Source organism: Somniosus microcephalus, chromosome 10 (genome assembly GCF_052327205.1).
Source record: "Somniosus microcephalus isolate GS21.2 chromosome 10, FLI_Smic_1.0, whole genome shotgun sequence".
In the NCBI taxonomy this organism is placed as follows: Eukaryota; Metazoa; Chordata; class Chondrichthyes; order Squaliformes; family Somniosidae; genus Somniosus; species Somniosus microcephalus.
In genome coordinates this window covers 5,703,369-5,729,685 of record NC_140996.1, presented here as the reverse complement: position 1 = coordinate 5,729,685, position 26,317 = coordinate 5,703,369, and the positions used below count along the sequence as shown (strand labels likewise).

The 26,317-nt window shown below is 61.6% G+C and overlaps 1 protein-coding gene across 1 annotated transcript in view; it reads right to left on the bottom strand.

Annotated features, from left to right (window-relative positions):
* The window catches only part of rasa3 (RAS p21 protein activator 3), a 135,152-nt gene that overhangs the window by 50,988 nt on the left and 57,847 nt on the right, over positions 1 to 26,317 (bottom strand). Inside the window, exons 5-7 of the mRNA XM_085998364.1 lie at positions 11,804 to 11,884; positions 10,957 to 11,029; positions 8,267 to 8,343 (exon numbers count right to left, since the gene is read on the bottom strand). Coding sequence (XP_085854490.1) covers positions 8,267 to 8,343; positions 10,957 to 11,029; positions 11,804 to 11,884 — 231 coding nt within the window. The remainder of the gene's footprint in view (positions 1 to 8,266; positions 8,344 to 10,956; positions 11,030 to 11,803; positions 11,885 to 26,317) is intronic.

Here is a 26,317-nt window from a genome sequence, read left to right as displayed (position 1 = left end):
ACTGTACCGTTTAATATCCCACCCAGTCTAATCCCACTCTCCCCCTCACTCCCCGTACCCTTTAATATCCCACCCAGTCTAATCTCACTCTCCCCCTCACTCCCCGCACCCTTTAATATCCCACCCAGTCTAATCCCGCTCTCCCCGTCACTCACCGTACCGTTTAATATCCCACCCAGTCCAATCCCACTCTCCCCCTCACTCCCCGTACCCTTTAATATCCCACCCAGTCTAATCCCACTCTCCCACTCACTCCTCGTACCCTTTAATATCCCACTCAGTCTAATCCCACTCTCCCCCTCACTCTTTAATATCCCACCCAGTCTAATCCCGCTCTCCCCCTCACTCACCGTACCGTTTAATATCCCACCCAGTCTAATTCCACTCTCCCCCTCACTCCCCGTACCCTTTAATATCCCACCCAGTCTAATCCCACTCTCCCCCTCACTCCCCGCAACCTTTAATATCCTACCCAGTCTAATCCCACTCACCCCTCACTCCCCGCACCCTTTAATATCCCACCCAGTCTAATCCCACTCACCCCTCACTCCCCGCACCCTTTAATATCCCACCCAGTCTAATCCCACTCTCCCCCTCACTCCCCGTACCCTTTAATATCCCACCCAGTCTAATCCCACTCTCCCCTTCACTCCCCGTACCCTTTAATATCCCACCCAGTCTAATCCCACACTCCCCCTCATTCCCCGCACCCTTTAATATTCCACCCAGTCTAATCCCACACTCCCCCTCACTCCCCGTACCCTTTAATATCCCACCCAGTCTAATCCCACTCTACCCCTCACTCCCCGCACCCTTTAATATCCCACCCAGTCTAATCCCACTCTCCCCCTCACTCCCCGCACCCTTTAATATCCCACCCAGTCTAATCCCGCTCTCCCCCTCACTCCCCGTACCCTTTAATATCCCACCCAGTCTAATCCCACTCTCCCCCTCACTCCCCGTACCCTTTAATATCCCACCCAGTCTAATCCCACTCTCCCCCTCACTCCCCGTACCCTCTAATATCCCACCCAGTCTAATCCCACTCTCCCCCTCACTCCCCGCACCCTTTAATATCCCACCCAGTCTAATCCCACTCTCCCCCTCACTCCCCGTACCCTTTAATATCCCACCCAGTCTAATCCCACTCTCCCCCTCACTCCCCGTACCCTCTAATATCCCACCCAGTCTAATCCCACTCTCCCCCTCACTCCCCGTACCCTTTAATATCCCACCCAGTCTAATCCCACTCACCCCTCACTCCCTGTACCCTTTAATATCCCACCCAGTCGAATCCCACTTTCCCCCTCACTCCCCGTACCCTTTAATATCCCACCCAGTCTAATCCCGCTCTCCCCCTCACTCCCCGCACCCTTTAATATCCCACCCAGTCTAATCCCACTCTCCCCCTCACTCCCCGCACCCTTTAATATCCCACCCAGTCTAATCCGACTCTCCCCCTCACTCCCCATACCCTTTTATATCCCACCCAGTCTAATCCCACACTTCCCCTCACTCACCGCACCCTTTAATATCCCACCCAGTCTAATCCCACACTTCCCCTCACTCACCGCACCCTTTAATATCCCACCCAGTCTAATCCCACTCTCCCCCTCACCCTTTAATATCCCACCCAGTCTAATCCCAGTCTCCCCCTCACTCCCCGTACCCTTTAATATCCCACCCAGTGTAATCCCACTCTCCCCCTCACTCCCCGTACCCTTTAATATCCCACCCAGTCTAATCCCACTCTCCCCCTCACTCCCCGTACCCTTTAATATCCCACCCAGTCTAATCCCACTCTCCCCCTCACTCCCCGTACCCTTTAATATCCCACCCAGTCTAATCCCACTCTCCCCCTCACTCCCTGTACCCTTTAATATCCCACCCAGTCTAATCCCACTCTCCCCCTCACTCCCCGTACCCTTTAATATCCCACCCAGTCTAATCCCACTCTCCCCCTCACTCCCCGTACCCTTTAATATCCCACCCAGTCTAATCCCACTCTCCCCCTCACTCCCCGTACCCTTTAATATCCCACCCAGTCTAATCCCACTCTCCCCCTCACTCCCCGTACCCTTTAATATCCCACCCAGTCTAATCCCACTCTCCCCCTCACTCCCCGTACCCTTTAATATCCCACCCAGTCTAACCCACTCTCCCCCTCACTCCCCGCACCCTTTAATATCCCACCCAGTCTAATCCCACTCTCCCCCTCACTTCCCGCACCCTTTAATATCCCACCCAGTCTAATCCCACTCTCCCCCTCACTCCCCGTACCATTTAATATCCCGCCCAGTCTAATCCCACTCTCCCCCTCACTCCCCATACCCTTTAATATCCCACCCAGTCTAATCCCGCTCTCCCCCTCACTCCCCGTACCATTTAATATCCCACCCAGTCTAATCCCACTCTCCCCCTCACTCCCCGTACCCTTTAATATCCCACCCAGTCTAATCCCACTCTCCCCCTCACTCCCCGTACCCTCTAATATCCCACCCAGTCTAATCCCACTCTCCCCCTCACTCCCCGTACCCTTTAATATCCCACCCAGTCTAATCCCACTCACCCCTCACTCCCTGTACCCTTTAATATCCCACCCAGTCCAATCCCACTCTCCCCCTCACTCCCCGTACCCTTTAATATCACACCCAGTCTAATCCCGCTCTCCCCCTCACTCCCCGCACCCTTTAATATCCCACCCAGTCTAATCCCACTCTCCCCCTCACTCCCCGCACCCTTTAATATCCCACCCAGTCTAATCCCACTCTCCCCCTCACTCCCCATACCCTTTTATATCCCACCCAGTCTAATCCCACACTTCCCCTCACTCACCGCACCCTTTAATATCCCACCCAGTCTAATCCCACACTTCCCCTCACTCACTGCACCCTTTAATATCCCACCCAGTCTAATCCCACTCTCCCCCTCACCCTTTAATATCCCACCCAGTCTAATCCCAGTCTCCCCCTCACTCCCCGTACCCTTTAATATCCCACCCAGTCTAATCCCACTCTCCCCGTACCCTTTAATATCCCACCCAGTCTAATCCCACTCTCCCCCTCACGCCCCGTACCCTTTAATATCCCACCCAATCTAATCCCACTCTCCCCCTCACTCCCCGTACCCTTTAATATCCCACCCAGTCTAATCCCACTCTCCCCCTCACTCCCCGTACCCTTTAATATCCCACCCAGTCTAATCCCACTCTCCCCCTCACTCCCCGTACCCTTTAATATCCCACCCAGTCTAATCCCACTCTCCCCCTCACTCCCCGTACCCTTTAATATCCCACCCAGTCTAATCCCACTCTCCCCCTCACTCCCCGTACCCTTCAATATCCCACCCAGTCTAATCCCACTCTCCCCCTCACTCCCCGTACCCTTTAATATCACACCCAGTCTAATCCCACTCTCACGCTCACTCCCCACACCCTTTACTCTCCCTCTTTTTCAAGCAACTATCTTTTAAGATAATTTATGGGCTTTGCTTCAACAGCACTTTGTGGCTGAGAATTCCACATTGAAAAGGAATAGGGTCGTGCTAGAAGTTCCCGTGAGACACAAGACAATATCTGGCAGCAGTCAAAGAGCTAATGGCATGTTGGGCTGCATAAAAAGAGGATTGAGCATAGATCAATGGAAGTAATCCCGCCTTAATATAGACTATTGATCAGACCCCTGATGCACTATCAACAACACCAAAGACTACGAGTTGAACTTGTACGAAGTAGGCTTTTATTGACTAAGAACTGGAGCATGCCTCTGCTAGTGGATCCATCCTAATGGCTCCCGGGGGAAGGGTGGTGAGTCACCTTTATACCTGGGCTTAGGGGTGGAGCCAGGGGCGGAGACATGCCCGGACCTGTACAGAGTTAACAGTGGTTTACCACACAGACATGTACAGAGTTAACAGTGGTTTACCACATTCACCCCTCGTTTAAAAAAGAGTCCGGCGGGGTGAAGTGTTTCAAAAGTTCGTATACGAAAGTCTCTCCGGGGGTCTTGTCTGCCGTAATGATCTTCGTGGTGCCGGTTGCGGCGGTTCTTTGCCCGCGGCCGCTTCTCGCATGGGACGGAGCACTGGCGTGTCGTCCTCTCGGGGTAGGGATGGCACCGGCATGTCGTCAGTTCGTGGTAGACACCCCGGTGGTGCGTCGTGGGTAGCGGTGGTGGGTGGAGGTAGTGGATGGTGATCGATGGTGTTTCGGGTGGTACCTGAGGGTGCGAGGTCTCGAATTGAGACTGTGTCCTCCCGCCCGTCAGGGTACGCCACGTAGGCGTACTGTGGGTTGGCGTGGAGGAGGTGAACCTTTTCGACCAGGGGGTCCGTCTTATGGCTCCTCACGTGTTTCCTGAGCAGGACGGGTCCCGGAGACGTCAGCCATGGCGGTAGTGATGTCCCCGAGGTGGATTTCCTGGGGAAGACGAACATCTTCTCGTGAGGGGTGGCGTTTGTGGGAGTACAGAGCAGTGATCGTATGGAGTGGAGCGCATCGGGGAGGACATCTTGCCAGCGGGAGATTGGGAGGCCCTTGGATTTTAGGGCGAGCATGGCGGTCTTCCACACCGTTGCGTTCTCCCTCTCTACCTGTCCGTTACCCCGGGGGTTGTAGCTGGTAGTCCTGCTCGTGGCTATGCCCTTCTCGAGCAGGTACTGGCGCAGTTCGTCGCTCATGAACAACGAGCCCCTGTCGCTGTGGATGTAATTGGGGAAGCCAAATATGGCGAACAGGTCGTTGAGGCACCTGATGACTGTGGCGCTGGTCATGTCCGGGCAGGGGATGGCGAAGGGGAAACGGGAGTACTCGTCAATAATATTGAGGAAGTACGTGTTGCAGTCAGAGGAGGGAAGGGGCCCCTTGAAATCGACGCTGAGACGTTCGAAGGGGCGGGTGGCTTTAATCAGGTGTGCCCTGTCTGGCCTATAAAAATGCGGTTTGCATTCGGCGCAGACCTGGCAGTTCCTGGTCATGGTCCTGACCTCCTCGATGGAGTAAGGCAGGTTGCGAGCTTTAATAAAATGGAAGAACCTGGTGATCCCCGGGTGGCAGAGATCATTGTGGAGGGTCCGTAGCCTATCGACTTGTGCGTTGGCACATGTCCCACGGGATAGGGTGTCTGGGGGCTCATTAAGTTTCCCGGGCCGGTATAAGATATCGTAGTTGTAGGTGGATAACTCGATCCTCCACCGCAATATCTTATCATTTTTGATTTTCCCCCTTTGTCTGTTGTTAAACATAAATGCTACTGACCGTTGGTCAGTGAGCAGGGTGAAACGTTTACCGGCCAGGTAATGCCTCCAGTGCCGTACAGCCTCCACTATCGCCTGGGCCTCCTTCTCGACTGAGGAGTGTCGAATTTCGGGGCCCTGGAGGGTCCGTGAAAAGAAGGCCACGGGTCTCCCCGCCTGGTTAAGGGTTGCGGCTAGGGCGAAGTCGGATGCATCGCTCTCCACTTGGAAAGGGATGGACTCATCCACTGCGTGCATTGTGGCCTTCGCAATGTCCTCTTTTATGAGGGTGAAGGCCGCACGGGCCTCTGCCGTCAGGGGGAAGGAGGTTGACTTGATGATGGGCCGGGCTTTGTCCGCATAGTTGGGCACCCACTGGGCGTAGTAAGAGAAGAACCCTAGGCATCTCTTCAGGGCTTTTAGGCAGTGGGGAAGGGGTAGTTCCAGGAGGGGGCGCATTCGGTCGGGGTCGGGGCCGATGACTCCGTTTTCCACCACACAGCCAAGAATAGCAAGGCGCGTGGTGCGGAACATACATTTTTCTCTGTTGTATGTCAGATTCAGCCGTTGGGCCGTACGGAGGAATTTTTCTAGGTTGGCGTCGTGGTCATGCCGGTCATGGCCGCAGATGGTGACGTTGTCTAGATAGGGGAAGGTGGCCTGCAGCGCGTTCTGGTCAACCATCCGGTCCATCTCCTTTTGGATGACCGAGACCCCGTTGGTGACGCCGCAGGGGACTCGGAGGAAGTGAGAGGCGACCGTCAGCCTCGAAGGCCGTGTACTGGCGGTCCTCAGGCCTGATGGGGAGCTGGTGGTATGCCGACTTCAGATCAATCGTCGAGAATACCCGGTATTGTGCTATCTGGTTGACCATGTCAGATATGCGGGGAAGTGGGTATGCATCTAATTGCGTGTATCGATTGATCGTCTGGCTGTAATCAATAACCAGGCGTTGTTTTTCGCCGGTCTTCACTACCACCACTTGGGCTCGCCATGGGCTGGTGCTGCCCTCGATAATCCCTTCCCTCAGGAGTATTTCTACTTCTGATTTAATAAAGCTCCTATCCCCGGCACTGTACCGCCTGCTTTTAGTAGCAATTGGCTTGCAGTCTTTGGCAAGGTTAGCGAACAACGGGGGGGGTTTGACCTTCAGGGTGGACAGGCTGCATACTTTGCGCGGCGCCGTGTTTAAATTCTGCCGGCTGCAGACTGTAAGTGGGGGCAGGGGCCCGCCATATGCCATCGTGACGCTCTCCAGATGGCACTGGAAGTCTAATCCTAGCAGTACGGGAGCGCAGAGCTGTGGCAGGACGAGGAATTTAAAATCTCTGTACTCCACGCCGTTCACTGTCAGAGTCGCTACACAGTAGCCGCCGACGTCCGCCGTATGGGACTTTGAGGCCATAAAGACCTGGTGGCGTGTGGGCATAACCGATAGGGAGTAGCGTCGCACCGTGTCGGGGTGGATGAAGCTCTCCGTGCTTCCGCAGTCGAAAAGGCAATTTGTGGCATGGCCATTTACCTTTACGTTCATCATGGACCTGGCTAGTTGATGGGGCCTAGATTGGTCCAGGGTGATGGAGGCCATCGTCGAGGTCGGTGGGTCGCTGTAGTATTCGCCCGCGCCGGGGGCCTGGTCCCGAAATGGTGTCCAAGATGGCGGCTCCCCCGCGGCTGGTGGTGCCCAAAATGGCGGCCCGCACGGCTCACACGTGTTTGGTGGGGTCCAAAATGGCGGCCTGCACAGTTCACACGCGGCGCTGCTGGAATTGGGGGTCGACTTCGCCCTGCACACTCTCGCGTAGTGGCCTTTCTTGCCGCATTTGGAGCAGGTCGCGTCCTTTGCTGGGCATTGCTGTCTGGGGTGCTTGGCCTGGCCGCAGAAGTAGCATTTCTGGCCTCTGGTCATTGCAGCTGTAGTTGGGCTGCTGGCGGCTTGTGGCCTTACCGGGTCCCAAGATGGCTGCTCCCGTGACATCCACGTGGCCATCCGGTCAGGGGGGTAGGCGTCCATGTTCTGGAGGGCCACGTCTAACGAGTTAGCGAGGGCCACCGTCTTCTGCAGGTCGAGCCCCCTCTGTTCCAGCAGCCTCTGCCGTGTATAGTTGGACCTGATGCCGGCTACGTAGGCGTCTCGGATCAGGTCTTCCGTGCATTCCTTGGCCGTCACCGCTTTGCAATTACAGTCCCGGCCGAGGACTCTCAGTGCCAGTAAATATTCGGCGCCTGATTCCCCGGGGCGCTGTTTTCGGGTAGCCAGGAGGTGTCTGGCGTAGACCTCGTTAACAGGCCTCACGTGTTGTTCCTTTAGCGCCGCGATGGCGGCCGCGTAAGTTGTGGCGTCTCGGATGATCGAGTAGACTCGGTGGCTCACCCGTGAGTTCAAGACAAGCCGTTTCGCGTCATCTGTAGTGACGGTAGTGCTGGAGGCCTCCAGGAAGGCTTCGAAACAGCTCAGCCAGTGTTCAAAGTTATTGGCTGCATCTGCTGCTTGAGGATCCAGGTCTAAACGTTCCGGCTTCAAGATTTGCTCCACGTCGAAAATTTAGTCAATAAAATTGATGCACTATCAACAACACCAAAGACTACGAGTTGAACTTATACGAAGTAGGCTTTTATTGACTAAGAACTGGAGCATGCCTCTGCTAGTGGATCCATCCTAAGAGCTTCCGGGGGAAGGGTGGTGAGTCACCTTTATACCCGGGCTTAGGGGTGGAGCCAGGGGCGGAGACATGCCCGGACCTGTACAGAGTTAACAGTGGTTTACCACACAGACATGTACAGAGTTAACAGTGGTTTACCACAACCCCCATGTGGAACATTGTGTGTAACTTCTTCTACAAAGCCTATTTGACCCCGTGTAAGGTAACCACTCTACGAAGAGAACAATCAAGTTCGCAGTTTCTTCTGCACAGAAACAATGCTACAAATATATACTCTTGGTTTTTGTTCAGCAAGATCTGGGAGAACAAAAATATTACTTAATCCAAGACTGAGAATCAAACCTGAAGGAGCTTCCAGCAAATCTTCTCACCTGATTTCCATCTTCTCCACGTGCTCCTCCTCAATGTCAAAGTGCGACTTTCGACTGTAGCTGCACGGCCTGGTCACCTGCAGTGAAAGCAGCAGGTGAGTGACGGAGGAACGAGGTCCCCTTTGAGTAGAGGTTTGCACAGAGAGCCCGCAGTGTAAACTCTAACACCAATATCCAATCTAGTAACATCGCACAATGGCTCCTAACGCCAAAGGGTGGGGAGAGAGGTAACGTTCTGACCAGACACACACTGGGTGCAGTGGGATCTTTATGCCGCACACATGCGGTGATAATCATGGGTTGGATAAAGTGGGAGTGGACAGCGACTGCAGCCAGTGTAATCTGATTGTTGTTGCTATATCTGGCACAGGCACAATGGGCCGAATGGTCTCTTCCTCTGCTGTCTCATTCTGTGATTCTATGAGAGCAACTTACTTTTCTATAGCTCTCCTCACGTACAGCAAGACATCTCCGAGACCTTTACAGTGGGGACAAAAGGCATATGGTGAAAAATGAGCATGGGGAAAGGGGGAGGGAATGGGGCCGATGGGATGGGGAATGGGGAATGGGGCGGGTGGGATGAGGAATGGGGCCGATGGGATGGGGAATGGGGCCGATGGGATGGGGAATGGGGAGGGTGGGATGGGGAATGGGACGGGTGAGATGGGGAATGGGGAGGGTGAGATGGGGAATGGGGAGGGTAGGATGGGGAATGGGGCAGGTGGGATGGGAATGGGGAGGGTAGGATGGGGAATGGGATGGGGAATGAGATGGGTGGGATGGGGAATGGGGAGGGTGGGATGGGGAATGGGGAGGGTGGGATGGGGAATGGGGAGGGTGAGATGGGGAATGGGGAGGGTGGGATGGGGAATGGGGAGGGTGGGATGGGGAATGGGATGGGGAATGGGGCGGGTGGGATGGGGAATGGGGAGGGTGGGATGGGGAATGGGATGAGTGGGATGGGGAATGGGATGGGGAATGGGGCGGGTGGGATGGGGAATGGGGAGGGTGGGATGGGGAATGGGATGAGTGGGATGGGGAATGGGACGAGTGGGATGGGGAATGGGGAATGGGATGGGGAATGGGGCGGGTGGGATGGGGAATGGGGAGGGTGAGATGGGGAATGGGACGAGTGGGATGGGGAATGGGACGAGTGGGATGGGGAATGGGGCGGGTGTTGGAGAGGGTGGGATGTGGAGGGGAATGGAGAATGGAGAGGCTAGGAGATGGTAACTGAAGGCATGATAAGAAGAGAAAGTTTTTGAGGAGGATTTTGAAAGGAGGGAGGGAGGTAGTAAAGTGGGTCAAGAATTCCAGAGGGCAGGAAATTAGTAGCTGATAGTCTTCAGATAGAAGATCAGCCACGATCTTATTGAATGGCGGAGGAGAATCGAAGGGCCGAATGGCCGACTCCTATTTATGTTCATATGTTCTTATTCCCGACCTTGGTGAGTCGAGCGGGATAAACCTGGAAGCTGCTGCCAGGATGATGCGGCACAGAAACCCAAAATATAAGAACAGTTTGTGCTGTGGTGTAAAAGCTCAGTCACTTTACACAAAGTTTCAGAAATTCTCCCTCTGCTGTATCTGAGATATTTCTTAAACACCCTCTGAGAGCAGCTTTACAACCAGACTGAGTACCTGTTCCAGGAGTCCGCACCCGGTGTCCACGCCCGGAGAGCGCACCGGGACTCCGCACTGGGTGTGCACCGGGACTCCGCACTGGGTGTGCACCGGGACTCCGCACTGGGTGTGCACCGGGACTCCGCACTGGGTGTGCACCGGGACTCCGCACCGGGTGTGCACCGGGACTCCGCACCGGGACTCCGCACTGGGTGTGCACCGGGACTCCGCACTGGGTGTGCACCGGGACTCCGCAATGGGTGTGCACCGGGACTCCGCACTGGGTGTGCACCGGGACTCCGCACTGGGTGTGCACCGGGACTCCGCACTGGGTGTGCACCGGGACTCCGCAATGGGTGTGCACCGGGACTCCGCACTGGGTGTGCACCGGGACTCCGCACTGGGTGTGCACCGGGACTCTGCACCGGGACTCTGCACTGGGTGTGCACCGGGACTCTGCACCGGGACTCTGCACTGGGTGTGCACCGGGACTCTGCACCGGGACTCTGCACTGGGTGTGCACCGGGACTCTGCACCGGGACTCTGCACTGGGTGTGCACCGGGACTCCGCACTGGGTGTGCACCGGGTCTCCGCACTGGGTGTGCACCGGGACTCCGCACCCGGAGTCCGCACTGGGTGTGCACCGGGTCTCCGCACTGGGTGTGCACCGGGACTCCGCACCCGGAGTCCGCACTGGGCGTGCACCGGGACTCCGCACCGGGTGTGCACCGGGACTCCGCACCGGGTGTGCACCGGGACTCCGCACTGGGTGTGCACCGGGACTCCGCACTGGGACTCCGCACCGGGTGTGCACCGGGACTCCGCACTGGGCTAGTGTATTCATTCAGTGCCAGTGGAAAGAGTTTAATACGCTCGTATGTAACTTTGCTTCAAATTTTCATCACTACAATTTATTGTGGCAAAGTGCTGGAAAGCGATGCACTAATGAGGTCATGAAAAGGCCCCGTTTCATCAGGTCAAACCCAAAACAAAATGGAATCACAAACACCTGTACCTGTGAAGATCGAGTGAGAGATTTTCAGGCAACCCTTGGATAAGCACTTACCTCAAAATAGAAGACTTCATCAAACTGGGGATTGTTGTTCTTTCGCTTTACTTTTGTTTTCTTCAACTCAGACCTAGTACCCAAAAAAACAGAGTCCGAAGCCTTGTCAATGCGGAGATTTGAAGGTTTATCCAACAGGAAACATTTAAAAACAAAAAGCAAAATACTGGAGATACTGGCGACCTGAGATAAAACCAGAACATGCTGGAAACACTCGGCAGGTCAGGTAGCATCGTTGGAGAGAGGAAGGTAGGGTTAACGGTTCGGAATTATAACCCTTTGTTCAGGATTCACAAACAGTGGGACGTGGACCCAGCCCGCCCGTTGGGAAACTGACGGGATGGGGAGCAATGCTGGTTTTACCGGCCGCCTGATTTCCCTCTCCTTTGAAGTCGATATTGGGCGGGGTGTAAAACCAACGTTCCACCCAATCCCGTGGGATTCCTGCCCAGAGAGTTAGGTTAGAATGACTCCCCTCGGTCTCTGGATTACTAGCCCAGTAACATAACCAATACACTAGTGTAGCTGGGAGAGATAGAGAGTTAAAAACTCACTCTACAGAGCCACCTAGAGGTCAAATACTGCAACTATTTCATGACAGTTGACATAGCAAAACTAAATAGGAAATGTTGTGGTAGCGGGAATGAAAATTGGGCTCTTTCTCTTCTGGGTGGCAAGTTGAAAATTTATCCCCTTTATCAGAAAAGTGTGACCAAAAATTGTGACAACCGAAAGTAAAGTTTGTGGACAGGAAGGGCACAGGAATGCTAATAAAATATAGTTTGGGATCGACTGTTTCTGCAGGTAACAGACAAGTGATAATAAATGCACGCAAGTTAATGGATACCTGGATGGGCTCGACAAGGTAACTGTTGCATAAGGATCACATTGTCCATTGACAATTGGCAAGTCTTGGCACTCTATAACACTGGATAGAAACAAAAAGATAAGAAGCGAATCAATTATTAAAAAACATGACGGGTTTTCTCCCTCTCTAACGGGACAACATGTCTGCGCAGGAGTTCTGAGTAACTGATTGAACAAATGTACCAAACACTGAAAACATTCTAAGTATCCACCATGTCCTTTGCCCTCTTTAAGGTTATCAAGCATGGCTCAGTGGGCAGCACTCTCCCCTCTGAAGCAGCAAATTCTGGGTTCCAGCCCCACTCCAGAGACTTGAGCCCATAATCCAGGCTGACACTCCCAGTGCAGTACTGAAGGAGCGCCGCACTGTCGGAGGGGCAGTACTGAGGGAGCGCTGCACTGTCGCAGGGGCAGTACTGAGGGAGTGCTGCACTGTCGGAGGGGCAGTACTGAGGGAGTGCCGCACTGTTGGAGGGGCAGTACTGAGGGAGCGCCGCACTGTCGGAGGGGCAGTACTAAGGGAGCGCCGCACTGTCGGAGGGGCAGTACTGAGGGAGCGCCGCACTGTCGGGGGGGGTGCAGTACTGAGGGAGCGCCGCACTGTCGGAGGGGCAGTACTCAGGCAGCGCCGCACTGTCGGAGGGTCAGTACTGAGGGAGCGCCGCACTGTCGGAGGGGCAGTACTGAGGGAGTGCCGCACTGTTGGAGGGGCAGTACTGAGGGAGCGCCGCACTGTCGGAGGGGCAGTACTGAGGGAGCGCTGCACTGTCGGAGGGGCAGTATTGAGGGAGTGCCGCACTGTTGGAGGGGCAGCACTGAGGGAGCACCGCACTGTCGGAGGGGCAGTACTGAGGGAGCGCTGCACTGTCGGAGGGGCAGTACTGAGGGAGTGCCGCACTGTTGGAGGGGCAGTACTGAGGGAGCGCCGCACTGTCGGAGGGGCAGTACTGAGGGAGCGCTGCACTGTCGGAGGGGCAGTACTGAGGGAGTGCCGCACTGTCGGAGGGGCAGTACTGAGGGAGCGCCGCACTGTCGGAGGGGCAGTACTGAGGGAGTGCCGCACTGTCTGAGGGGCAGTACTGAGGGAGCGCTGCACTGTCGGAGGGGCAGTACTGAGGGAGTGCCGCATTGTCGGAGGGGCAGTACTGAGGGAGCGCCGCACTGTCGGAGGGGCAGTACTGAGGGAGCGCCGCACTGTCGGAGGGGCAGTACTGAGGGAGCGCCGCACTGTCGGGGGGGCAGTACTGAGGGAGCGCCGCACTGTCGGAGGGGCAGTACTGAGGGAGCGCCGCACTGTCGGGGGGGCAGTACTGAGGGAGCGCCGCACTGTCGGAGGAGCAGTACTGAGGGAGCGCCGCACTGTCGGAGGGGCAGTACTGAGGGACCGCTGCACTGTCGGAGGGTCAGTACTGAGGGAGCGCCGCACTGTCGGAGGGGCAGTACTGAGGGAGCGCCGTACTGTCGGGGGGGGGGACAGTACTGAGGGAGCGCTGCACTGTCGGGGGGGCAGTACTGAGGGAGCGCTGCACTGTCGGGGGGGCAGTACTGAGGGAGCGCAGCACTGTCGGAGGGGCAGTACTGAGGGAGCGCCGTACTGTCGGAGGGGCAGTACTGAGGGAGTGCCGCACTGTTGGAGGGTCAGTACTGAGGGAGCGCCGCACTGTCGGAGGGGCAGTCCTAAGGGAGCGCCGCACTGTCAGAGGGACAGTACTGAGGGAGCGCTGCAATGTCGGAGGGGCAGTACTGAGGGAGTGCTGCACTGTCGGAGGGGCAGTACTGAGGGAGCGCTGCACTGTCGGGGGGGCAGTTCTGAGGGAGCGCCGCACTGTCGGAGGGGCAGTACTGAGGGAGTGCTGCACTGTCGGATGGGCAGTACTAAGGGAGCGCTGCACTGTCGGAGGGGCAGTACTGAGGGAGCGCCGCACTGTCGGAGGGGCAGTACTGAGGGAGCGCCGCACTGTCGGAGGGGCAGTACTGAGGGAGCGCCGCACTGTCGGAGGGGCAGTACTGAGGGAGCGCTGCACTGTCGGAGGGGCAGTACTGAGGGAGCGCCGCACTGTCGGAGGGGCAGTACTGAGGGAGCGCTGCACTGTCGGAGGGGCAGTACTGAGGGAGTGCCGCACTGTTGGAGGGGCAGTACTGAGGGAGCGCCGCACTGTCGGAGGGGCAGTACTGAAGGAGCGCTGCACTGTCGGAGGGGCAGCACTGAGGGAGTGCCGCACTGTTGGAAGGGCAGTACTGAGGGAGCGCCGCACTGTCGGAGGGGCAGTACTGAGGGAGCGCCGGACTGTCGGAGGGGCAGTACTGAGGGAGTGCCGCACTGTTGGAGGGGCAGTACTGAGGGAGCGCCGCACTGTCGGAGGGGCAGTACTGAGGGAGCGCCGCACTGTCGAAGGGTCAGTACTGAGGGAGCGCCGCACTGTCGGGGGGGCAGTACTGAGGGAGTGCCGCACTGTCGGAGGGGCAGTACTGAGGCAGCGCTGCACTGTCGGAGGGGCAGTACTGAGGGAGCGCCGCACTGTCGGAGGGGCAGTACTGAGGGACCGCTGCACTGTCGGAGGGTCAGTACTGAGGGAGCGCCGCACTGTTGGAGGGGCAGTACTGAGGGAGCGCCGCACTGTCGGAGGGGCAGTACTGAGGGAGCGCCGCACTGTCGGAAGGGCAGTACTGAGGGAGCGCCGCACTGTCGGGGGGGCAGTACTGAGGGAGCCCCGCACTGTCGGAGGGGCAGTACTGAGGGAGCGCCGCACTGTCGGAGGGGCAGTACTGAGGGAGCACCGCACTGTCGGAGGGGCAGTACTGAGGGAGCGCCGCACTGTCGGAGGGGCAGTACTGAGGGAGCGCTGCACTGTCGGAGGGGAAGTGCTGAGGGAGCGCCGCACTGTCGGAGAGGCAGTACTGAGGGAGCGCCGCACTGTCGGAGGGGCAGTACTGAGGGAGTGCCGCACTGTTGGAGGGGCAGTACTGAGGGAGCGCCGCACTGTCGGAGGGGCAGTACTGAGGGAGTGCCGCACTGTTGGATGGGCAGTACTGAGGGAGCGCCGCACTGTCGGAGGGGCAGTACTGAGGGAGCGCTGCACTGTCGGAGGGGCAGTACTGAGGGAGCGCCGCACTGTAGGGGGGGCAGTACTGAGGGAGCGCCGCACTGTCGGAGGAGCAGTACTGAGGGAGTGCTGCACTGTCGGGGGGCCAGTACTGAGGGAGCGCTGCACTGTCGGGGGGGCAGTACTGAGGGAGCGCCGCACTGTCGGAGGGGCAGTACTGAGGGAGCGCTGCACTGTCGGGGGTGCAGTACTGAGGGAGCGCCGCAATGTCGGAGGGGCAGTACTGAGGGAGCGCTGCACTGTCGGAGGGGCAGTACTGAGGGAGCGCCGCACTGTCGGAGGGGCAGTACTGAGGGAGCGCTGCACTGTCGGGGGGGGGCAGTACTGAGGGAGCGCTGCACTGTCGGGGGGGCAGTACTGAGGGAGCGCTGCACTGTCGGGGGGGCAGTACTGAGGGAGCGCTGCACTGTCGGATGGGCAGTACTGAGGGAGCGCTGCACTGTCGGGGAGGCAGTACTGAGGGAGCGCCGCACTGTCGGAGGGGCAGTACTGAGGGAGGGCTGCACTGTCGGAGGGGCAGTACTGAGGGAGCGCTGCACTGTCGGGGGGGCAGTACTGAGGGAGCGCCGCAATGTCGGAGGGGCAGTACTGAGGGAGTGCTGCACTGTCGGAGGGGCAGTACTAAGGGAGCGCTGCACTGTCGGAGGGGCAGTACTGAGGGAGCGCCGCACTGTCGGAGGGGCAGTACTGAGGGAGCGCCGCACTGTCGGAGGGGCAGTACTGAGGGAGCGCCGCACTGTCGGAGGGGCAGTACTGAGGGAGCGCCGCACTGTCGGGGGGGCAGTACTGAGGGAGCGCCGCACTGTCGGAGGGGCAGTACTGAGGGAGCGCCGCACTGTCGGGGGGGCAGTACTGAGGGAGCGCCGCACTGTCGGAGGAGCAGTACTGAGGGAGCGCCGCACTGTCGGAGGGGCAGTACTGAGGGACCGCCGCACTGTCGGAGGGTCAGTACTGAGGGAGCGCCGCACTGTCGGAGGGGCAGTACTGAGGGAGCGCCGTACTGTCGGAGGGGCAGCACTGAGGGAGCGCCGCACTGTCGGCGAGGCAGTACTAAGGGAGCGGCGCACTCTCGGAAGGGCAGTACTGAGGGAGCACCGCACTGTCGGAGGGGCAGTACTGAGGGAGCGCTGCACTGTCGGGGGGGCAGTACTGTCGGGGGGGCAGTACTGAGGGAGCGCCGCACTGTCGGAGGGGCAGTACTGAGGGAGTGTTGCACTGTCAGGGGGGGCAGTACTGAGGGAGCGCCGCACTGTCGGGGGGGGCAGTACTGAGGGAGCACCGCACTGTCGGAGGAGCAGTACCGAGGGAGTGCTGCACTGTCGGGGGGCCAGTACTGAGGGAGCGCTGCACTGTCGGGGGGGCAGTACTGATGGAGCGCCGCACTGTCGGAGGGGCAGAACTGAGGGAGCGCTGCACTGTTGGGGGGGCAGTACTGAGGGAGCGCCGCACTGTCGGAGGGGCAGTACTGAGGGAGTGCTGCACTGTAGGAGGGGCAGTACTGAGGGAGCGCCGCACTGTCGGAGGGGCAGTACTGAGGGAGCGCTGCACTGTCGGGGGGGGGCAGTACTGAGGGAGCGCTGCACTGTCGGGGGGGCAGTACTGAGGGAGCGCTGCACTGTCGGGGGGGCAGTACTGAGGGAGCGCCGCTCTGTCGGAGGGGCAGTACCGAGGGAGCGCTGCACTGTCGGGGGGGCAGTACTGAGGGAGCGCCGCACTGTCGGGGGGGCAGTACTGAGGGAGTGCCGCACTGTCGGAGGGGCAGTACTGAGGGACTGCCGCACTGTCGGAGGGGCAGTACTGAGGGAGCGCTGCACTGTCGGGGGGGGCAGTACTGAGGGAGCGCCGCACTGTCGGAGGGGCAGTACTGAGGGAGTGCTGCACTGTCGGAGGGGCAGTACTATGGGAGCGCTGCACTGTCGGAGGGGCAGTACTGAGGGAGCGGCGCACTGTCGGAGGGGCAGTACTGAGGGAGCGCCGCACTGTCGGAGGGGCAGTACTGAGGGAGCGCCGCACTGTCGGAGGGGCAGTACTGAGGGAGAGCTGCACTGTCGGAAGGGCAGTACTGAGGGAGCGCCGCACTGTCGGAGGGGCAGTACTGAGGGAGCGCTGCACTGTCGGAGGGGCAGTACTGAGGGAGTGCCGCACTGTTGGAGGGGCAGTACTGAGGGAGTGCCGCACTGTTGGAGGGGCAGTACTGAGGGAGCGCCGCACTGTCGGAGGGGCAGTACTGAGGGAGCGCCGCACTGTCGGAGGGGCAGTACTGAGGGAGTGCTGCACTGTCGGAGGGGCAGTACTGAGGGAGCGCCGCACTGTCGGAGGGGCAGTACTGAGGGAGTGCCGCACTGTTGGATGGGCAGTACTGAGGGAGCGCCGCACTGTCGGGGGGCCAGTACTGAGGGAGCGCTGCACTGTCGGGGGGCAGTTCTGAGGGAGCGCCGCACTGTCGGAGGGGCAGTACTGAGGGAGCGCTGCACTGTCGGGGGGGCAGTACTGAGGGAGCGCCGCAATGTCGGAGGGGCAGTACTGAGGGAGCGCTGCACTGTCGAAGGGGCAGTACTGAGGGAGCGCCGCACTGTCGGAGGGGCAGTACTGAGGGAGCGCTGCACTGTCGGGGGGGGGACAGTACTGAGGGAGCGCTGCACTGTCGGGGGGGCAGTACTGAGAGAGCGCTGCACTGTCGGGGGGGCAGTACTGAGGGAGCGCAGCACTGTCGGAGGGGCAGTACTGAGGGAGCGCCGTACTGTCGGAGGGGCAGTACTGAGGGAGTGCCGCACTGTCGGAGGGTCAGTACTGAGGGAGCGCCGCACTGTCGGAGGGCAGTCCTAAGGGAGCGCCGCACTGTCAGAGGGACAGTACTGAGGGAGCGCTGCAATGTCGGAGGGGCAGTACTGAGGGAGCGCCGCACTGTCGGAGGGGCAGTACTGAGGGAGTGCTGCACTGTCGGAGGGGCAGTACTGAGGGAGCGCTGCACTGTCGGGGGGGCAGTTCTGAGGGAGCGCCGCACTGTCGGAGGGGCAGTACTGAGGGAGTGCTGCACTGTCGGATGGGCAGTACTAAGGGAGCGCTGCACTGTCGGAGGGGCAGTACTGAGGGAGCGCCGCACTGTCGGAGGGGCAGTACTGAGGGAGCGCCGCACTGTCGGAGGGGCAGTACTGAGGGAGCGCCGCACTGTCGGAGGGGCAGTACTGAGGGAGCGCTGCACTGTCGGAGGGGCAGTACTGAGGGAGCGCCGCACTGTCGGAGGGGCAGTACTGAGGGAGCGCTGCACTGTCGGAGGGGCAGTACTGAGGGAGTGCCGCACTGTTGGAGGGGCAGTACTGAGGGAGCGCCGCACTGTCGGAGGGGCAGTACTGAAGGAGCGCTGCACTGTCGGAGGGGCAGTACTGAGGGAGCGCCGCACTGTCGGAGGGGCAGTACTGAGGGAGCGCCGCACTGTCGGAGGGGCAGTACTGAGGGAGCGCTGCACTGTCGGAGGGGCAGTACTGAGGGAGCGCCGCACTGTCGGAGGGGCAGTACTGAGGGAGCGCTGCACTGTCGGAGGGGCAGTACTGAGGGAGTGCCGCACTGTTGGAGGGGCAGTACTGAGGGAGCGCCGCACTGTCGGAGGGGCAGTACTGAGGGAGCGCTGCACTGTCGGGGGGGCAGTACTGTCGGGGGGGCAGTACTGAGGGAGCGCCGCACTGTCGGAGGGGCAGTACTGAGGGAGTGTTGCACTGTCGGGGGGGCAGTACTGAGGGAGCGCCGCACTGTCGGGGGGGGCAGTACTGAGGGAGCACCGCACTGTCGGAGGAGCAGTACCGAGGGAGTGCTGCACTGTCGGGGGGCCAGTACTGAGGGAGCGCTGCACTGTCGGGGGGGCAGTACTGATGGAGCGCCGCACTGTCGGAGGGGCAGAACTGAGGGAGCGCTGCACTGTTGGGGGGGCAGTACTGAGGGAGCGCCGCACTGTCGGAGGGGCAGTACTGAGGGAGTGCTGCACTGTAGGAGGGGCAGTACTGAGGGAGCGCCGCACTGTCGGAGGGGCAGTACTGAGGGAGCGCTGCACTGTCGGGGGGGGGCAGTACTGAGGGAGCGCTGCACTGTCGGGGGGGCAGTACTGAGGGAGCGCTGCACTGTCGGGGGGGCAGTACTGAGGGAGCGCCGCTCTGTCGGAGGGGCAGTACCGAGGGAGCGCTGCACTGTCGGGGGGGCAGTACTGAGGGAGCGCCGCACTGTCGGGGGGGCAGTACTGAGGGAGTGCCGCACTGTCGGAGGGGCAGTACTGAGGGACTGCTGCACTGTCGGAGGGGCAGTACTGAGGGAGCGCTGCACTGTCGGGGGGGGCAGTACTGAGGGAGCGCCGCACTGTCGGAGGGGCAGTACTGAGGGAGTGCCGCACTGTCGGAGGGGCAGTACTGAGGGAGCGCCGCACTGTCGGAGGGGCAGTACTGAGGGAGCGCCGCACTGTCGGAGGGGCAGTACTGAGGGAGCGCCGCACTGTCGGAGGGGCAGTACTGAGGGAGCGCTGCACTGTCGGAGGGGCAGTACTGAGGGAGCGCCGCACTGTCGGAGGGGCAGTACTGAGGGAGCGCTGCACTGTCGGAGGGGCAGTACTGAGGGAGTGCCGCACTGTTGGAGGGGCAGTACTGAGGGAGCGCCGCACTGTCGGAGGGGCAGTACTGAAGGAGCGCTGCACTGTCGGAGGGGCAGCACTGAGGGAGTGCCGCACTGTTGGAAGGGCAGTACTGAGGGAGCGCCGCACTGTCGGAGGGGCAGTACTGAGGGAGCGCCGGACTGTCGGAGGGGCAGTACTGAGGGAGCGCCGCACTGTTGGAGGGGCAGTACTGAGGGAGCGCCGCACTGTCGGAGGGGCAGTACTGAGGGAGCGCCGCACTGTCGAAGGGTCAGTACTGAGGGAGCGCCGCACTGTCGGGGGGGCAGTACTGAGGGAGTGCCGCACTGTCGGAGGGGCAGTACTGAGGCAGCGCTGCACTGTCGGAGGGGCAGTACTGAGGGAGCGCCGCACTGTCGGAGGGGCAGTACTGAGGGACCGCTGCACTGTCGGAGGGTCAGTACTGAGGGAGCGCCGCACTGTTGGAGGGGCAGTACTGAGGGAGCGCCGCACTGTCGGAGGGGCAGTACTGAGGGAGCGCCGCACTGTCGGAAGGGCAGTACTGAGGGAGCGCCGCACTGTCGGGGGGGCAGTACTGAGGGAGCCCCGCACTGTCGGAGGGGCAGTACTGAGGGAGCGCCGCACTGTCGGAGGGGCAGTACTGAGGGAGCACCGCACTGTCGGAGGGGCAGTACTGAGGGAGCGCCGCACTGTCGGAGGGGCAGTACTGAGGGAGCGCTGCACTGTCGGAGGGGAAGTGCTGAGGGAGCGCCGCACTGTCGGAGAGGCAGTACTGAGGGAGCGCCGCACTGTCGGAGGGGCAGTACTGAGGGAGTGCCGCACTGTTGGAGGGGCAGTACTGAGGGAGCGCCGCACTGTCGGAGGGGCAGTACTGAGGGAGTGCCGCACTGTTGGATGGGCAGTACTGAGGGAGCGCCGCACTGTCGGAGGGGCAGTACTGAGGGAGCGCTGCACTGTCGGAGGGGCAGTACTGAGGGAGCGCCGCACTGTAGGGGGGGCAGTACTGAGGGAGCGCCGCACTGTCGGAGGAGCAGTACTGAGGGAGTGCTGCACTGTCGGGGGGCCAGTACTGAGGGAGCGCTGCACTGTCGGGGGGGCAGTACTGAGGGAGCGCCGCACTGTCGGAGGGGCAGTACTGAGGGAGCGCTGCACTGTCGGGGGGGCAGTACTGAGGGAGCGCCGCAATGTCGGAGGGGCAGTACTGAGGGAGCGCTGCACTGTCGGAGGGGCAGTACTGAGGGAGCGCCGCACTGTCGGAGGGGCAGTACTGAGGGAGCGCTGCACTGTCGGGGGGGGGCAGTACTGAGGGAGCGCTGCACTGTCGGGGGGGCAGTACTGAGGGAGCGCTGCACTGTCGGGGGGGCAGTACTGAGGGAGCGCTGCACTGTCGGATGGGCAGTACTGAGGGAGCGCTGCACTGTCGGGGAGGCAGTACTGAGGGAGCGCCGCACTGTCGGAGGGGCAGTACTGAGGGAGGGCTGCACTGTCGGAGGGGCAGTACTGAGGGAGCGCTGCACTGTCGGGGGGGCAGTACTGAGGGAGCGCCGCAATGTCGGAGGGGCAGTACTGAGGGAGTGCTGCACTGTCGGAGGGGCAGTACTAAGGGAGCGCTGCACTGTCGGAGGGGCAGTACTGAGGGAGCGCCGCACTGTCGGAGGGGCAGTACTGAGGGAGCGCCGCACTGTCGGAGGGGCAGTACTGAGGGAGCGCCGCACTGTCGGAGGGGCAGTACTGAGGGAGCGCCGCACTGTCGGGGGGGCAGTACTGAGGGAGCGCCGCACTGTCGGAGGGGCAGTACTGAGGGAGCGCCGCACTGTCGGGGGGGCAGTACTGAGGGAGCGCCGCACTGTCGGAGGAGCAGTACTGAGGGAGCGCCGCACTGTCGGAGGGGCAGTACTGAGGGACCGCCGCACTGTCGGAGGGTCAGTACTGAGGGAGCGCCGCACTGTCGGAGGGGCAGTACTGAGGGAGCGCCGTACTGTCGGAGGGGCAGCACTGAGGGAGCGCCGCACTGTCGGCGAGGCAGTACTAAGGGAGCGGCGCACTCTCGGAAGGGCAGTACTGAGGGAGCACCGCACTGTCGGAGGGGCAGTACTGAGGGAGCGCTGCACTGTCGGGGGGGCAGTACTGTCGGGGGGGGCAGTACTGAGGGAGCGCCGCACTGTCGGAGGGGCAGTACTGAGGGAGTGTTGCACTGTCAGGGGGGGGCAGTACTGAGGGAGCGCCGCACTGTCGGGGGGGGCAGTACTGAGGGAGCACCGCACTGTCGGAGGAGCAGTACCGAGGGAGTGCTGCACTGTCGGGGGGCCAGTACTGAGGGAGCGCTGCACTGTCGGGGGGGCAGTACTGATGGAGCGCCGCACTGTCGGAGGGGCAGAACTGAGGGAGCGCTGCACTGTTGGGGGGGCAGTACTGAGGGAGCGCCGCACTGTCGGAGGGGCAGTACTGAGGGAGTGCTGCACTGTAGGAGGGGCAGTACTGAGGGAGCGCCGCACTGTCGGAGGGGCAGTACTGAGGGAGCGCTGCACTGTCGGGGGGGGGCAGTACTGAGGGAGCGCTGCACTGTCGGGGGGGCAGTACTGAGGGAGCGCTGCACTGTCGGGGGGGCAGTACTGAGGGAGCGCCGCTCTGTCGGAGGGGCAGTACCGAGGGAGCGCTGCACTGTCGGGGGGGCAGTACTGAGGGAGCGCCGCACTGTCGGGGGGGCAGTACTGAGGGAGTGCCGCACTGTCGGAGGGGCAGTACTGAGGGACTGCTGCACTGTCGGAGGGGCAGTACTGAGGGAGCGCTGCACTGTCGGGGGGGGCAGTACTGAGGGAGCGCCGCACTGTCGGAGGGGCAGTACTGAGGGAGTGCTGCACTGTCGGAGGGGCAGTACTATGGGAGCGCTGCACTGTCGGAGGGGCAGTACTGAGGGAGCGGCGCACTGTCGGAGGGGCAGTACTGAGGGAGCGCCGCACTGTCGGAGGGGCAGTACTGAGGGAGCGCCGCACTGTCGGAGGGGCAGTACTGAGGGAGAGCTGCACTGTCGGAAGGGCAGTACTGAGGGAGCGCCGCACTGTCGGAGGGGCAGTACTGAGGGAGCGCTGCACTGTCGGAGGGGCAGTACTGAGGGAGTGCCGCACTGTTGGAGGGGCAGTACTGAGGGAGTGCCGCACTGTTGGAGGGGCAGTACTGAGGGAGCGCCGCACTGTCGGAGGGGCAGTACTGAGGGAGCGCCGCACTGTCGGAGGGGCAGTACTGAGGGAGTGCTGCACTGTCGGAGGGGCAGTACTGAGGGAGCGCCGCACTGTCGGAGGGGCAGTACTGAGGGAGTGCCGCACTGTTGGATGGGCAGTACTGAGGGAGCGCCGCACTGTCGGAGGGGCAGTACTGAGGGAGCGCCGCACTGTCGGAGGGGCAGTACTGAGGGAGCGCTGCACTGTCGGGGGGGCAGTACTGTCGGGGGGGCAGTACTGAGGGAGCGCCGCACTGTCGGAGGGGCAGTACTGATGGAGTGTTGCACTGTCAGGGGGGGCAGTACTGAGGGAGCGCTGCACTGTCAGGGGGGCAGTACTGAGGGAGCGCCGCACTGTCGGGGGAGCAGTACTGAGGGAGTGCTGCACTGTCGGGGGGCCAGTACTGAGGGAGCGCTGCACTGTCGGGGGGGCAGTTCTGAGGGAGCGCCGCACTGTCGGAGGGGCAGTACTGAGGGAGCGCTGCACTGTCGGGGGGGCAGTACTGAGGGAGCGCCGCAATGTCGGAGGGGCAGTACTGAGGGAGCGCTGCACTGTCGAAGGGGCAGTACTGAGGGAGCGCCGCACTGTCGGAGGGGCAGTACTGAGGGAGCGCTGCACTGTCGGGGGGGGGACAGTACTGAGGGAGCGCTGCACTGTCGGGGGGGCAGTACTGAGAGAGCGCTGCACTGTCGGGGGGGCAGTACTGAGGGAGCGCAGCACTGTCGGAGGGGCAGTACTGAGGGAGCGCCGTACTGTCGGAGGGGCAGTACTGAGGGAGTGCCGCACTGTCGGAGGGTCAGTACTGAGGGAGCGCCGCACTGTCGGAGGGGCAGTCCTAAGGGAGCGCCGCACTGTCAGAGGGACAGTACTGAGGGAGCGCTGCAATGTCGGAGGGGCAGTACTGAGGGAGCGCCGCACTGTCGGAGGGGCAGTACTGAGGGAGTGCTGCACTGTCGGAGGGGCAGTACTGAGGGAGCGCTGCACTGTCGGGGGGGCAGTTCTGAGGGAGCGCCGCACTGTCGGAGGGGCAGTACTGAGGGAGTGCTGCACTGTCGGATGGGCAGTACTAAGGGAGCGCTGCACTGTCGGAGGGGCAGTACTGAGGGAGCGCCGCACTGTCGGAGGGGCAGTACTGAGGGAGCGCCGCACTGTCGGAGGGGCAGTACTGAGGGAGCGCCGCACTGTCGGAGGGGCAGTACTGAGGGAGCGCTGCACTGTCGGAGGGGCAGTACTGAGGGAGCGCCGCACTGTCGGAGGGGCAGTACTGAGGGAGCGCTGCACTGTCGGAGGGGCAGTACTGAGGGAGTGCCGCACTGTTGGAGGGGCAGTACTGAGGGAGCGCCGCACTGTCGGAGGGGCAGTACTGAAGGAGCGCTGCACTGTCGGAGGGGCAGTACTGAGGGAGCGCCGCACTGTCGGAGGGGCAGTACTGAGGGAGCGCCGCACTGTCGGAGGGGCAGTACTGAGGGAGCGCTGCACTGTCGGAGGGGCAGTACTGAGGGAGCGCCGCACTGTCGGAGGGGCAGTACTGAGGGAGCGCTGCACTGTCGGAGGGGCAGTACTGAGGGAGTGCCGCACTGTTGGAGGGGCAGTACTGAGGGAGCGCCGCACTGTCGGAGGGGCAGTACTGAGGGAGCGCTGCACTGTCGGGGGGGCAGTACTGTCGGGGGGGCAGTACTGAGGGAGCGCCGCACTGTCGGAGGGGCAGTACTGAGGGAGTGTTGCACTGTCGGGGGGGCAGTACTGAGGGAGCGCCGCACTGTCGGGGGGGGCAGTACTGAGGGAGCACCGCACTGTCGGAGGAGCAGTACCGAGGGAGTGCTGCACTGTCGGGGGGCCAGTACTGAGGGAGCGCTGCACTGTCGGGGGGGCAGTACTGATGGAGCGCCGCACTGTCGGAGGGGCAGAACTGAGGGAGCGCTGCACTGTTGGGGGGGCAGTACTGAGGGAGCGCCGCACTGTCGGAGGGGCAGTACTGAGGGAGTGCTGCACTGTAGGAGGGGCAGTACTGAGGGAGCGCCGCACTGTCGGAGGGGCAGTACTGAGGGAGCGCTGCACTGTCGGGGGGGGGCAGTACTGAGGGAGCGCTGCACTGTCGGGGGGGCAGTACTGAGGGAGCGCTGCACTGTCGGGGGGGCAGTACTGAGGGAGCGCCGCTCTGTCGGAGGGGCAGTACCGAGGGAGCGCTGCACTGTCGGGGGGGCAGTACTGAGGGAGCGCCGCACTGTCGGGGGGGCAGTACTGAGGGAGTGCCGCACTGTCGGAGGGGCAGTACTGAGGGACTGCTGCACTGTCGGAGGGGCAGTACTGAGGGAGCGCTGCACTGTCGGGGGGGGCAGTACTGAGGGAGCGCCGCACTGTCGGAGGGGCAGTACTGAGGGAGTGCTGCACTGTCGGAGGGGCAGTACTATGGGAGCGCTGCACTGTCGGAGGGGCAGTACTGAGGGAGCGGCGCACTGTCGGAGGGGCAGTACTGAGGGAGCGCCGCACTGTCGGAGGGGCAGTACTGAGGGAGCGCCGCACTGTCGGAGGGGCAGTACTGAGGGAGAGCTGCACTGTCGGAAGGGCAGTACTGAGGGAGCGCCGCACTGTCGGAGGGGCAGTACTGAGGGAGCGCTGCACTGTCGGAGGGGCAGTACTGAGGGAGTGCCGCACTGTTGGAGGGGCAGTACTGAGGGAGTGCCGCACTGTTGGAGGGGCAGTACTGAGGGAGCGCCGCACTGTCGGAGGGGCAGTACTGAGGGAGCGCCGCACTGTCGGAGGGGCAGTACTGAGGGAGTGCTGCACTGTTGGAGGGGCAGTACTGAGGGAGCGCCGCACTGTCGGAGGGGCAGTACTGAGGGAGCGCCGCACTGTCGGAGGGGCAGTACTGAGGGAGTGCCGCACTGTTGGATGGGCAGTACTGAGGGAGCGCCGCACTGTCGGAGGGGCAGTACTGAGGGAGCGCCGCACTGTCGGAGGGGCAGTACTGAGGGAGCGCTGCACTGTCGGGGGGGCAGTACTGTCGGGGGGGCAGTACTGAGGGAGCGCCGCACTGTCGGAGGGGCAGTACTGATGGAGTGTTGCACTGTCAGGGGGGGCAGTACTGAGGGAGCGCTGCACTGTCAGGGGGGCAGTACTGAGGGAGCGCCGCACTGTCGGGGGAGCAGTACTGAGGGAGTGCTGCACTGTCGGGGGGCCAGTACTGAGGGAGCGCTGCACTGTCGGGGGGGCAGTTCTGAGGGAGCGCCGCACTGTCGGAGGGGCAGTACTGAGGGAGCGCTGCACTGTCGGGGGGGCAGTACTGAGGGAGCGCCGCAATGTCGGAGGGGCAGTACTGAGGGAGCGCTGCACTGTCGAAGGGGCAGTACTGAGGGAGCGCCGCACTGTCGGAGGGGCAGTACTGAGGGAGCGCTGCACTGTCGGGGGGGGGACAGTACTGAGGGAGCGCTGCACTGTCGGGGGGGCAGTACTGAGGGAGCGCTGCACTGTCGGGGGGGCAGTACTGAGGGAGCGCAGCACTGTCGGAGGGGCAGTACTGAGGGAGCGCCGTACTGTCGGAGGGGCAGTACTGAGGGAGT